At 40.4% G+C, this 14,789-nt stretch overlaps 1 protein-coding gene across 3 annotated transcripts; it reads left to right on the plus strand.

The window, feature by feature from the left end:
- Positions 1 to 30: 30 nt before the first annotated feature.
- NEK3 (NIMA related kinase 3) lies at positions 31 to 14,265 on the plus strand. 3 transcript variants are annotated; one of them, XM_033051803.2, is made up of 16 exons: positions 31 to 159; positions 1,359 to 1,575; positions 1,989 to 2,082; positions 2,318 to 2,415; positions 3,454 to 3,537; positions 4,173 to 4,240; positions 4,360 to 4,446; positions 7,138 to 7,192; positions 8,751 to 8,951; positions 9,298 to 9,367; positions 9,943 to 9,989; positions 10,881 to 10,980; positions 11,402 to 11,524; positions 12,551 to 12,685; positions 13,325 to 13,451; positions 14,027 to 14,265. In XM_033051803.2, the coding sequence occupies exons 2-16, from the start codon at positions 1,459 to 1,461 to the stop codon at positions 14,091 to 14,093; spliced, it is 1,473 nt and encodes a 490-aa protein (XP_032907694.1). In that variant the 5' UTR covers positions 31 to 159; positions 1,359 to 1,458; the 3' UTR covers positions 14,094 to 14,265. The 3 variants fall into 3 exon arrangements, with proteins under 3 accessions (XP_032907694.1, XP_032907695.1, XP_032907696.1); XM_033051804.2 differs by having other exon boundaries at positions 1,386 to 1,575; XM_033051805.2 differs by lacking the exon at positions 4,360 to 4,446.
- The last annotated feature ends 524 nt before the right edge of the window (positions 14,266 to 14,789 follow it).

A 14,789-nucleotide genomic window follows, 5' to 3' on the forward strand; every position in this document is an offset into this window, starting at 1 on the left:
GGGTGCCAGCGCCGCCTCCCTGCCCCGTCCTCCGGCCGGGCGCGGGCAGCCCGGAGCCCGCATCCCCTCCCTGCCCCATCCTCCGCCCCGGTCGGGCGCGGGCACCCTGGAGGCAGCGGTGCCGCGGCCTTTCCGCTGCTCACGGCCCGGCCCGCCGAGGTGAGTTCCCCAGCGGGGCTTGAGGGGACCGGGGCGGACTTGGGCTGCTCCTCTTCAGTGTAAAGGAGCCGGAGAAAGCAAAGAGCTCATCATCCCCTTAGAACACCGTGTTTGAATGATAGATATCGTCTTAAAAGCATCAAGGTTTTGAAAAAAAAAGGACAACAGCCCCCTGCTGGATGAGAGAACCTGCAGGAGCTGTGATTTTAGCAGGAAAGGGGATCGTGTGTGAGTTCCAGCCGCTGTGGGAGCTCTGACGAGGGCTGGGACTAGGCTCAGTATGGGAGGGGAGGACACAGCCTCAGACTGTGCCGTGGGACTTGCAGGTTGGACATCAGGAAGATTTTCTTCACGGAAGAGGTGGTTACACATTGGTATGGGCCACCCAGGCAGCTTGTACAGTCACCATCCCTGGAGGTGTTTAACTGGATGTGGCACTTTAGTGCCATGGTCTCGTTGACATGGTGCTTGGTCCTGGGCTGGGCTTAATGTTCTCAGGTCTTTTCCAACCTCATTGATTCCATGATCTCATGATAGACCCTAAATGTAGTGATAGGAAAGCTGGGAATATTTCAAAAGTACACGAGGGAAGGCTTACACTAGACATTAGGAAGCACTTATTTACCGAAATGTTGAACATTGGAACAGAATTCTTAGAGTAGTGGTCAATGCCCTAAACCTGTTAGTGTTAAAGAAACATTATCATGCTAATTTAATTGGTCACCCCTGGAGTGGTCCGGCAGTTGCTCCAGTTGACCATTGTAGGTCCCTTGCAACTAAAATACTATATTCCATATCTTCCAGTTCTTGAGTCTTTGCACAGTATCTTTTGCCAGTTTGATCCTGCTTATGCTGTTTTAGGTGAAAATTGTCACTGGAAGCTTTAAACTTGTTGTTTCTATTATTAGGCCTGTGAGTTGTCTTTAGTGTTATGAAACCACCTGCAGGAGTGCAGGTAACAAAGAGAAGATACGAAGTTGTAAGTCTATAACTGATGTTTTTTAAGAGCTTTGGCATTTTAAGTTTTAAAATGCAGAAATAGCTCTATAATGTTTCAAGCTGTACTTTCTGGAGGCCTCATCTTCAGTCAAATCAATGTACCAGTGCAGGGAGATGTGTCATGGTAATGCTGGACAGTTAGGTACCCACACTTATCAACCCTTCTTGTTATTTTTGTTTTTGGGTCTTTTCTCATGCAGATTATATTAAGAGAATTTTTTTTAAAGTGTTAAAGTCTTGATAAAATTTAGAAGATAATGCTGTGAATGAAGAAAAGTGTTGGAACTGGATTTATAAAGAATGGAAGGATACAACGTGTTGAAAGTACTAGGAGAGGGATCCTTTGGCAGAGCTCTCCTAGTTCATCATGGAATCAGTGACCAGAAGTATGTCATGAAGGAAATAAGGCTTCCCATGGTAAGTGTGACAGAAACATCACCCCACCTACCACTTAAAAATCCTAATTTTTAGTGTATTTTTGAAACAGATTTCGTCTTCAGTGTCTAATGAGGAAATTAATGTCATACTGCTGGTAATCAGCTATTTGGGTTACGTTCTCTGCACTTAACTAAGCTAAAAGTTATAAAATGAGAGGCACTGGCTTTCTGAGGCCAAAGCTCAGCTAAGACCTGGACACTTGGCTTTATATTGAGTTCATGCCAGACTATCAACTGTTTCGAAGTTAGTATGTGCTGTTTTGTTATATAGTTCTGCAGTTTTAAAATAGAAAAAGTCATTAATTGAAATAGGAAAAGATTCTCTGAAATTACAAAAAAATCAAACAAAATACTAAATGCCCAAAAAAATCATAAGGGTATTTATATTTTCAGTCTTCCTCTGGTGTAGAGAATTCTAGGAAAGAAGCTGTCCTTTTGGCTAAAATGAAACATCCAAATATCGTTGCCTTTAAAGAATCATTTGAAGGTAAGTATAAAAATTTTAATTCCTTCATTTGTTTGAAGTTGCATACTCCTCAGGGACTGCAATAATTTTATTTTTTGCTTATAGTACATATTATAAACAAAATACATATTTATTGTAATGTAACGCATATCATGTAGTTGGAGCTTTCTAGTAAAAAGCATTACATATAGTAAAAAAATCAATACATATCCTGCTAATGAAAATACTAATTATTCTTAAATTACCAAAACTTTAGCTGATGGACATCTGTATATAGTGATGGAATATTGTGATGATGGAGATCTAATGCAAAAGATTAAACACCAAGGAGGAAATTTTTTCCCCGAAGACATGGTAAGAAAAGATATTGTTTTGAGCCAAGGGGGCTGGGAATCTTTTTCCATGTAAACTGAAGCATGTTGCATAAACCCAATTAGATATATGCAAGCATCTTGATGAAACAAAGTAACTTACAGATAGAATTGGAGCATTACTTCTTTTATAATTTCCAGCAGATCAAGACAAGAATTGGACTGAAAGGAATATAAAAAGAAATTGCTACTTGTATCTGAAAATTGTTCAGGTAGTGTGAAAACCAGCCAAGTTTGTATGCAGTTAAGTAGGAATTTTACACAACCTTCAGGCAGAATTTAAAGCATAGTAAGAGCACTGCAAATGAAAAGTGAACAAACCAATCTGGTAAGATAAATTAAACTAACCAGGAGAATAAATGCCTGCTTTTTATGTAGCAATTAAATGTTTAAACCATTCAGTTTGTGCTAAATCCTTTTACCAGACAAACCAGAGAAGGTATAGAATTACTTCGGAGAAGGTTCAAAGGGACATTGTAGTGAATAGAAGCTACTTCCTGCTACAGTTAGGAGCATCACCTTCATTAAAATGAAAGGACCACAAACCTCAGCTAATTGAATATTTAGATTTTCTATGCACCTTTAAGAGTTTTCTTTTGTGGTTAGAAAGGGACACGTCCTTTTAGAAACAGTATGTTACTTCCATTTTGAGTTTTGTTTTTATTTGTTACTTGGTGGCTTGAAGTTTTTTTCTATTTGCTAATTTACTGTGTAACTTTAGTTAGCTTGTATATAAAATGACCATCAGCTAAAGCACTAAGTAGTGATTCCCCAGCTTCATTATTGCTATATATTATTAGAACTTTTTGGACACAGGTAATAAACATTCCTTCTGCCATGTTAAAATATAATCTGTGTTGAAGAACTCAGTCATGCTGGTTGGAGGCTGTTATGTTGGACTTACTTTTAACTCCCAAATGTTCTGAATTCTTTGTTCTCCTAATTTTTAAAAAATTCTATCAGTAAAGTATTCATTATATTGAGCACTGAACTGTTAGAACTCTTGGCTGCTCTTTTTCAGATCCTTCACTGGTTTGTGCAGATGTGCCTGGCTGTGAAGCACATCCATGATAAACGTGTGCTGCACAGGGATATAAAATCCAAGGTGAACAGAGCAAGTTTTGCTGCCATTAACAAAACTCTCCTGCATGCAAAAGTTAAACCCCCTCTTTCATAATTTCCTGTGACTGCTAAGTTCTATGGTTTTTATTTAGGCCTAAGAATATTATGTAAATGAAATAGTTGAGTGCATGGAATAATGTAATACTGTGAGTGTAAACATCATCTAAATATAGCTATGTCCTTCATATCCATGCTGCTGATAGCACAATTGCTTGTGATACTGATATAATCTAGAGGAATTGCAGAACTATAAAAGAGTGTATGGATTATGCAGTTTACAAATATCTTGCCTCACAATTTTTTTTTAAAAACTCTACCCTGTCAGAAAGAGGGAAATTTAGAAGAAAGTGGCCTCTTGGTTTGAGTATAGCATAGAGATTAAGGCAACATAGAGATTAAGGCAATTCTAAGTCCTGATTCTTCCTCTGCTACTAATGCTGGGGCCTTAGGCCTATAAAGCCTTTCTGTTTTGGTAGAAGTATTATGAGAAACAAGTAAAAGGAAATACCAAGACAAAATATTAGAAGTGGTTATTGCTGTGTTTTCTGTATATCCAAACTGCAGAAATTATTCATAGAGGAATATTTAAGTGTGTTAATCTTTGCTCTTAAAATGCAGAATGTCTTCCTCACTCAAAGTGGAAAAGTCAAATTGGGAGATTTTGGATCTGCACGCCTTCTTGCACAGTATGTGGACATCCCAACTGATCTGAGTGGTGTCAAGTTTTATTTTACCATTGAAAAACAGTACAGAGTTCATAAATCATTCGTTTTCACCTGGCATTTCTTCTTTGTTGTTTCATTAGTCCAATGTCCTATGCTTGCACCTATGTGGGAACTCCTTATTATGTACCTCCAGAAATATGGGAAAACCTGCCATACAACAACAAAAGGTACTTGTGCTTTCAGTGGTCACAAATAATGCCTGACCAATGGATGGAGTTTTCTTTTTTGCTGTCTCAATCTGGCATTATGGCTTATCCATATTTGTTTCAGAGAAGATACTGAGCTGAAGAATATTTACAAAGAGGTAATTACAGTAATTTCATGAATACAAGCCGCACAGATTATAAGCCGCATTTCCAGGGTGTGGGCAATGTTTAGGTCCTCGTCCGTACATAACGGACTATTAGCCGCACTTTCGTTCGTAGTGAGGATCCATGTGCAACTTTCACAAATTGGCCAATTAGTAACAGGATCACGGCATAGCGGGGTTTACTGGCTCGGGGCGGGGCCAGGCAGGTTCGGCCCGCTCATGGTTGCTGACGGGGCCGGGTGGCCCAGCTCGGTGCCACGGCTCAGCGGGGCCACTCGGGGCCGGACGGGCAGTGCTGTCGCCGCCGCCGGGCTCGCTCATCCCCCCCTCCCGCCTGCACCACCGCCGCCGCGTTTGCTTGCCCTGGCCAGCACTGCTGCCCCCGCGCCGCCGGCCTCCCCCACGCTGTTGGCCCCAGTTCTGCTGGGCTCCCCTGCACTGCTAGCCCCAGTTCTGCTGGGCTTCCCCACGCTGCTAGCCCTGGTTCTACTGGGCTCCTCTGCACTGCTAGCCCCGGTTCTGCTGGGCTTCCCCGTGCTGCTGGGCTCCCCCGCACTGCCATGCTTCCCTGCACCGCCGGGTTCCCCCACGCTGCTAGCCCCGGTTCTGCTGGGCTTCTCCGCGCTGACGGGCAGCCCCCCGCCGCCGGGCTCCCCCACGCTGCTGGCCCGGGCTCTGCCACCTGCCCCCCGCACCGCTGGCCCCGCCTCTGCCAGACTTTCCCACCTCTGCCGGGGCTGGCCCCGCTCCAGCTTGGCTTGGGGCTGCCGCGGGCTCTCACTTCTGTGTTGGCAGCTTTTAGAATATTGTTCATATATTAAGCCGCTCCGGACTACAGGCCACACTTCCAGATACGGACCAAAACTGTAGTCAAAATGGTGCAGCTTGCAATCGTGAAATTACTGTACATCTTTTTTTAAGATTATAATATAATCTCAAAAAAATATACATAAATTCCTCTTCACTTAAGTAGCTGAGAGCACAGTATCTTTAGTCCTAGAAGTCTGGAAAACAGTGTGCAGACCTCTGTTTGTCTGGGAGAGTATATACAGTAATTTCACAATTATAAGCCTCACCATTTTGACTCAAGTTTTGGTCCAAATCTGGAGTGCGGCTTGTAATCTGGAGTGGCTAATATGTGATAAAAAATTCTGAAATTTGCCAGCTGGAAATGTGAACCGGCAGCAGCCCCAAGCCGAGCCGAGCCTGCGTGGCCCTGGCGGGGCAGTGCCAGGCCGGGGGAAGCGAATGCAGCGGGGGCTGGGCGGGCAGTGCCAGGCTGGGGGGAGCAGATGCGGCAGGGGCTGGGCGGAGCAAACGTGGCGGTGGTGGGACCGGCGCCGGGCCAGGGCCAGCCCGCCCAGTGGGGGCGGGGCCGGCAGCACCAGGCCCCGGGTCGGGGGGAGCGAACACAGAGCAGCAGCGGGACCAGCAGTGCTGGGCCAGGGCTCGCCCAGGGCCAGCCTGCCTGATGCCGGCAGTTCAGGCGGGGGCGAGTGAGCCCGGCAGTAGCAGCTGGCCCCGAGCGGCCCCGCCGAGTGGCAGCACCAAGCTGGTTCTCTCGGCCCCGATGGCAGCCCCAAGCGGGCCAAGCCTGCGTGGCCCCAAGCCGAGCCAGTAAACCCCGCGGTCCTGTGATTCTGTTACCGCTTGGCAACTTTGTGAAAGTTGCACGCGGGTCCTCGCTGCGAACGACAGATCGGCTAATAATCTGGTGCAGCTTATGTATGGACAAAGAACGAAATGTTGCTGGCACCCGGATGTGCGGTTTATAATCAGTGCAGCTTGTAATCGTGAAATTACTGTACGTACTTGTTTGTAAGTGTGTATATATGCACAAACATAGGTATGTGTTGGCATCTTTTTACTGGTCTTATTTTTTGGGGCATGGTTGTTTGGATGATGGTTGACAGATGATTTTTTAACCTCTTGATGCCAGTCTTGATAATGTAAGGATTATGGATTACTTAGACTTACAGAGCCCAGTTATTCTGGTCCTTATGCAAAAACTGTGATTGATTTTTCAGGGGAGGTAAGAAACCTTCTACAGTTCAAATTGTTTCCTGCTCTTCTTGCAATAAAGGCTTCAGTTGCTTCTTGTGCAAATGGCAGTACTCACTTTTGGTGGAAAATGGTGGGGTTTTTTTTCTCATTAGGAGAATTCTTTTTGTCAGGACCAGAATTCCAGCTCTCAGAATTAGGATTGTGCGGCTGCCATTTGATGTTAAGGGCCATAGAATGCAAAGGCTTTTAAGTGCAGGAGGATAAATATTGTTGGAGCAAATTGTTTAAGAGTCATCCTAGAAATAAAAAGCCAGCTACAACTGTGTGACAGTCATCTTTTTTTACATCAGAATAGGATGAAATAAGCAAGAACATTTCCTTATGAGAGATTAAATACATAATTGTATTGTCTTTTATGGTTACTTATATTTATTTTTGGGTTATTGAGCTCAGTTATATACACAGATTAAATATCACAATTTTAAGCAAGATATTAAATTGTAATTTCTGGCTCAACATTTTTCATCTCTTTCTATATCTACAGTGATGTATGGTCTCTTGGGTGTATTCTGTATGAGCTGTGCACTCTCAAACACCCGGTAAGTACAGCTTTACTGGTATTAGAAAAGTTTTGGAATTCTTTCAAACTTAATTAGCAATTAGGTGTGCAGTAGAGTTGACTGAAGTGCTTGCTGCTGCTTCCAAAAGAGGGAAGTATTGCTCCACCCTTCCTATGCCTCCTCCACTATATGCTTCTGTTTCAGCAGTTCTTGGGACCTACTGGACCCTTCTGTAGAAGAATAAATTTCCAAATTTGTTAGAAAACAATTGTTTTTTTGAATGGTTAATTTTCCTCAATATAAGGGAGGTGATCTGGGCATATTGAGTCCAGCAGCTGCCAGGCTGGTTCCAGATATCTGCAGTTGCCAAGAGCATTGCATTTTGCAGGATCTAGCTAAACCTGGGACATTGTAACAAAGACACTCAAAACCTTCGCTGATGAAAATACATTGTGTGCAAGTACAGCAAAATGTAGTAAGCAATAAGCATTTTTGTAGCTTGTATCTGTGATACACCTTTGCTTATTCAAATCAAGCAAGTCACTGTCCTAGCACCATTCTCCTGTTGGAACAGTGGGGACCTTGATGAGTGATTCTGTCTTTGTGTCATTTCTGGGACACTGTCTTTTACAGTGTTGTTGCTATGTTTCTTATGTGTTAACTTCCTCTGGCTTCTATATACAGACACATAGGTAAGATGAGAGCCCTTACTAGGATATGTTTGCTTTGCAGGAAAATGAGCTCCTAATTGAGGGTTATTTTATCTTGGTTTTTTATAAGCAGCAGTTTCGGTGAGCTAATACTCTATCTTGAAATCACAGAACTACAGAATGTTCTGAGTTGGAAAGGACCCACAAGGATCATCAAAGTACCAGGCTCCCTGACCCTGTGAAGCACAGGCACAAGAATCACACATATGCCTGAGGGCATTGTTCAAATCCTGTGGATCAGCAAAAGATTCTCCACAGCTGCAAGCTGTGCAGTTTATACTGATGTGACTGAGTGATAAGGGAGCCTGTGCGTAGATTGTGTTAGCCTAAGTAGGCCTGTGGCAAGTCTTTGGCAGTGTCATGGTATTGAGGCAGAGCTCAGAGCTGGGATTCCAAGGAGGGGAGTATTCTTCCCTTATTAGCAGTGTTGAAAAGTTAGGTGTCTGGTTTGATGTGATGGTCACATATGTTCTTGCATAATCTATCAGATATGAAAAGGGGACATTCCTTGGGTGCTTGGCACCCTGCAGCCAAGCCAGTAGGGTGTAATCCAAGGAAACTTCCTGCATGGGAGCTGGAAGTTCTCAGACATTAGATTTGCAAGAGGATGTTTGTGCTTTTACAGGCTACTTTTGATGATTTTTTTTTTCTTTAATCAAAGTCTCCACATTTCTGAGCTTACTATTTCACTCTTGCAGTTTGAGTCTGATCTCAAGTATATGAATTGATGAATTTGATGTCTATAAAAATAAAATTCGAAAAATCATACATTTATAGGAGTAAACGCTATCTGCTTTTCAGTTGTAGAAGTTATTTTCAATTATGTTGGCTACTTTTTACCTTATGCTTAAACTCTGTGCTCTAATACTAATTTATTTTTAATGCAGTTTCAAGCCAAGAGCTGGAAACATCTCATCCTGAAGATATGCAAAGGGTCCTATGATCCACTTCCATCTCACTATTCATATGAACTTCATTACTTAATAAAACAGATGTTTAAGAGAAATCCCCAGAATCGTCCCTCAGCCAGTACTATTCTTGCAAGAGGTTGCCTAACCAAACTTGTGAAAAATAGTTTGCCTTCTGAGGTATGGTATATTCCTTGTCTCTAGATTTAAGCAATACTATCTACATTTTAGATACTCAGTCCTTTTCATTTGTAGTTTGTTAGTGTATAGTTAACTATAAAATGTAGTGTTGTGTAAGTCTTTCTCTAAAATCCATACAGTTCTAGACTTGTCAGAAAAGTTGAGTTTTTAAAAGTGTCTCTTTTGAAACTTAAAGTTGTATATTGACCTGATGCTGATTAAATTAGATATTGTTAGCTGGAGCAGTGCACTTATATAGTGAGTATATTTTTAACAAATAGTATATTTAATAATATGTAGAAGTTTAAAATGATACAGTACTTGCATCTCTTCATACGCATTTCAGATGGCAAATGAGTTTGAGCAGGTATTAAAGGAAACCAAGAAACATGAAGGCAATGCAACAAGACAAAAGGGTAAGTCAGTAATATTTTTGTTGATGTAAAGAATGACAAAATGAGTAGGCAATATAAGGTCTTAAATACAGCTATGAAACATTAGTATTAGAAGTCCAAATCTACTTTAAATTAACTTACATGGAAAAATGCTTGAAGGGTGTAAATTATATTCCAACATAAGTAGAGTGCAGAGCTACCATATATGTAATGTAACTCTTAAGACTTGTGCTAGAAATAAACTTTTCAGTTTTAGAATCAGGAAAACTTTTAACAGTGGCACGTATTTTTAAGTATGACAGTTCCTTCTTTCCCAGAATATGGTGAAGCAAGTTACATTTATGATTTAATTTTCAGAGAGAGAATGTTGGACTTTTTTCTTCTGCTTAAATTTAGCTACACCACAATTAGTGTCCATTTGGAACAGAATGGTAGCAGGATATGAGAATGAGCTCTGTTTTAAGAAGTGTGGAGAAGCTGTCACATAATTGTCATTGCTTGATTCAGTGGCATTGCTGTCATACCTCTGGAATACCACTTTACTACAAATGTTTGCTAAAGGTGTTAACTCTTGGATCTGTTTGTTAATGTATCAGGTAGTGTCATGGCTGGTGGAAGCTCAAACAATAAGACAGAAAATATAGTAAGTATTCAAATATACATATAACATTTGTATTTTAGTAATTTAGAATATTCTGTGTTAGAGAAGATTTTACAGAAAATTATTCCTATGCTAAACCATAAATCAGCCTATTAGTGTTAAAATTGCAGTTTTCCTGTGCATTTCCCACAACTCTTTGATTCTTCCCATGCTTAGTTTAGTTCCAAACTGGGTTTTCTTATAACCCTGTCAAAACAAAACCCAAACAAAAAAACTTGTGTTTCTAACTTTTTTTTTTTTTTATACTGCAGAAGATTATCCATGTTCTTTGCTTTTGGGACACATTTAGAACTGGCTGCTGTGGAACAGTCTAGTTCTCACCAGATTTTAGGACCCATATGAGATTTCAGGAGAGGAGAATTAAGTCACAGTCACAGATGGCCAAGATGTTCCCTATGGATACATTACCATAGCCTGATTCAGCCATATTCTGTATATTTTTAAAAAGCATGTTGCTCTGGAGCTTGTTTTTTTTTTGTTTTATTTTTTCTTTTCATAGACCTGTCAATCTGAGAAGTTTAATATTTGAGTGTATCTTGTTTTCTCTGGGAACATAAATAATTTATATTGCTATAATTTATATTGTGTTCTTAACAAAGCCACAAACAAAAAATTACATCAAATAACTGCATGTGTACTTATCTTCAGAAACTGAAGTTGTCTGTCATGGGCACGCAGTGTGAAATACAGTGCAATAATAGATAGTGTGCAATTGCAGTTGGCTTCACAATGTTAGTAGTTTAGTTTTCCAGTCTTCCAGTCTGTAGGCCAGGTATTTTACAGCAAAACTGAAATAATTAACGCCGTGTAAATGTGACTGCTTTGTCTTTCTTGACAACAAGAGTAATTAATACAGTCTTTATTCTTTTAAAGCGAAGGAAAAATGGAAGTAGCAAGCATAGCCCCTTAGAAAGGAAAAATGCTGAGGATTTGAGTAAAGGCACAAGGGAACAAAGGAAGTCTTATCAAGAAGGTAAGTTTTACAGTTTTAAGGTTGATGCATTTCCTTCTGTGTACTGGTATCTACATGTCAGTGATACTACAGCCATTTAAATAGGTGGCTCAAACTAGTCTCGGGTGACTCAAGACAAGAAAACTGTGCCACCATCAGTTACTTCTGCAAGTACATTGATTCATAGTGCTCATCTTAGATAAAAAAAATTCTTTTGTCAAAGTAATAAAAAATACTGTTTGAAAACATTTGGAATAGAATAAATGTATGGGGAACACTTTCCCATACTTGCACCCATAGAATCAAGCGTCACTGCTGGTTAAGTGATTCTTAGTACTGCTTTGCCTGAACAGGGCAGTCTGGACATGGAGTCAAGCTAGATACTGGTTATCACGGGGTTTTTTTGTTACAATTACAATATCAGCTTCTGCTGTCCTCCCAGGAAGTACTGATCTGTCACCCACCCACAGGAGGCAATGGGAAAAGAGGATATCTAATACTGTGCTGGATGTCCTGGAAAATGCGTCCTTGCTTTCTTCCAGTTTCACACCTGAAGAGACTGAAAGTAAGATTTAATTAAATGTTCTTTTAATTCAAATAATGTCAGCGATTCTTTACAGATTTTAAAAGCCAAAACTTTACACAGCATGTTTGAAGTTTTGTTAAAATAATTTGAAAGTATTTCATTAACGAACACTGAAAAAGTTCACTGTGCTGAAGAGAATTTCTTCGCATTTTTGTGTGACAGGAGGATTGCAAAGAGTGATGAAACTGACAGGTAATATTAGCAGCCCTAAAATTATAATCATTGCTAAGAAATTATCCTACAATCCTCCTTTTATACACCATTTGTGGAGGTAGCAGTGAGGAATTCATTTGGTGCAGAATGCAACCACCTGTTTTTCAAGTACAGCATATTATTGGGAGCATAAAACATCCACACCTCTACTTTTGTTGTGATTTAACATACAGGTTAAGGCCAGTGACAATTATCTATCTCAGATGTGAGGCAGAGATTTTATTTCTTTTGATTAAAAGCTTTTGATTAAAACGCTGATCATCAGGTTTCTTCTGAGAAAGGTTTCAATTTGAAAATCCCCCTCAGTGATGCAATTGCTATAATTATTTAATGTGATTCTGGATATGTGTTCTAGGTAAATGGGAATAAATGCTGTGGAAATAAATAATCAAGATATGAGTAGTCAGAAAATTCCTAATCTGTGGTAGAAATGTTACATGACAGTTATGCACAGGGCAAAGGAAGTGGACAGAGGAATGCATGTTTTTAGGTGTTCTGCTATTTAAAGGCACAGAAACAACCTCAGGCTTCATTTTGTGAGACTAGCAGAGCCAGCACATAAGTTTGCAAAGACTCTGCCTCCTCACACCCCTCAGTTCCTGCAGGCTCCCTTACCACATGGAGGTTCTATTGTTTCCTCAGATTGTTGAGAGGACAGTGGTGCCACAGATGGAGTTATCTAGACTCTTTTCTTCCTGTTTCTCATTTCTCTCTTGAATGTGACCTTGAATGTAATTCATACTGCTAATGCAATTTTATTTAAATAGCATTTATGAATTATTTTATACCCAGGTGGTGGTGTTATAAACTACAGTGAAAATAAGCCACGGAAGCAGTGGAACAAGGAACCCCCTCAGACCCTGATGGACATGCTCAGCAATGCAGATGTCAACTTAGCATTTAAAACGTACACAATTTATAAACCAGGTAAATCCCCATTTTCTGGGCAAACATTTTTGCAAATGGGTTTATTAATAAAGGCTTTTTTTTTTCCATACATGGCTCCTATGTATACAGATCATGCACCTGTATTCTTATCACAACAGGCTAGTGTTTGGGTTTTTTTTAAGTTTACCAAATTAAACATGGACTTTAAAAAGCCAGGTTTGGAATTAGTGAGTGATTGTACATCTCCACTACAGCTCTTCATGACAGACTTTGATTTGCAGCTCAAGAGCTGATTGAGGCTGTGACAAACACAGATTCCTGCTATGTCCTCCCTCCCACTGAGCTGTGTGCTCTGTGTGTGTTAGGGAGGTGCAGGAAATGCACTGCAGCCCCATCAGGTAAGGCAGTGGTGCCCTGGTTTGAGGGCACGATGATCAGGTGGCACTGCTGAAGACAGCTGCAGTCTACAGATGTTCACAGCCACAGTCACAAATACTTGTTCTGCACTTCAGTTGCCTTACTGGTTTATCTTCTCACCTAATATAGGTAACAACTTATCCTGGAATCTGCTACAAACTGGGGATGAACTAGAAAGATTATTTTGTATTTATATTCTTAATAGTTTTACTTTAAAAAGTAAAATATTTTGATGAAATTTTATTTTTTTTACTTTCAAAGCTTCTGAAAACATATTAAGAGGTCCACTTCCTGATGCAAGCGAAGCATCTGATGAAGTAGATGGTGAACATGAAGCTGTTGTCATAGATTCTGAGAGACTTGAACCTAGATCTGATGAAGATGACACGTATGTCCAAATTATGTCCTTGCATTTATGTTTTCTTTGGTTCCTCAAAAGAGATTTTTCCATAACAACATTCCCCTGAAAAAGGAAACATAATAGTATTTTTCTCAGCATCTAAATCCATCCCTCTCTTACATATTGAAATTTAGTAGCATTTGATATCTTACAACGTATGAACAAAAATGCTGTGATTTTTGGATGTGTGTATGTTTTGGGGGTTGTTCTTTGATTCTCAGAATCTCAGTTTGTGTCACTGTTTATTTTTGTGTGGCACCTGGAGATGACTGTATGGGCCTGTATTGCTGCAGTTCAGCTGCAGGCTGTCAGTTACCACCACATTTGCAGTCTCTTAATATATTGTCTTTGCTTTTGATGAAAAGTTTTACTTTTGTAAATTCCATAGACAACATCTATTGGTTCTTTTATCTCAGTGGGGCAGGAAGTAAGTCTCTTGTGCTGATATTGTTAACATAATTGATCCTAATTACAGGGTAATTTCTTATGGGGAAAAAAGCAGTTAAAATTTATAAAGTTGTATTTTGCTTTTCGAAGTAACATTTTTTGAACTCTATTTTTAGGGACTTTGAGGAAGATGACCCAGACTGGGTGTCAGAACTGAAAATGGTTTTGAAACAGAGTGACTGAAAACCTGAATTTACCTGCAATGAGTGAAGTTAAGTGTGCTGGTATCCAAGTTGTTGTTAATAATTGGTTATTCATTAAATAATTTCAGTCAAAAAAATCTGAGTGGGCATGTTTTCTGTATCACAAAATCGAGGATGGAAAATGCACAATAAACTTTTTTAGAACACGTTCAGATAGCTAAACATGTCCATGTATTAAGTATATTTGGAGTTGGTAATAGCTTTGAAGAAAAGTTCAGTCAAATTATCGCATTGTTCAAATTGTCCTCTTGTATCTCAAGGAGATGGTGTAGCACTCTCAGAAGGTGTAAAGGTATTTTTCCTGAGTACATAATGAAATGCAGCATTGTGGTGGATTGATGCTGGGTGGATATCAGGTGCCACCAAAGCCTCTGTCACTCCCCTCCTCAGCTGGGCAGGGGAGAGAAAATTTAAGGAAAGGCTCAAGGGTCAATGTGAGCACAGGGAGAGATGACTCACAGTTACTGTCACAGGCAAAACAGACTTGAGGAAACTGATTTATTACCAACCAAATCAGAGCAGAGTAATGAAATACCATAAACCCAAATCTTGGAACACTTTTCTCCCTACCTCCCTTGTTCCTGGACTAAATTTCACTTCACTGGTTAAAGCCAAGCCTATCAGCGCTGGTGGTGGTGTCTCTGGGCTAACAGATCAGAGAAAGAGGGGGGCATTG

Source organism: Catharus ustulatus, chromosome 2 (genome assembly GCF_009819885.2).
Source record: "Catharus ustulatus isolate bCatUst1 chromosome 2, bCatUst1.pri.v2, whole genome shotgun sequence".
In the NCBI taxonomy this organism is placed as follows: Eukaryota; Metazoa; Chordata; class Aves; order Passeriformes; family Turdidae; genus Catharus; species Catharus ustulatus.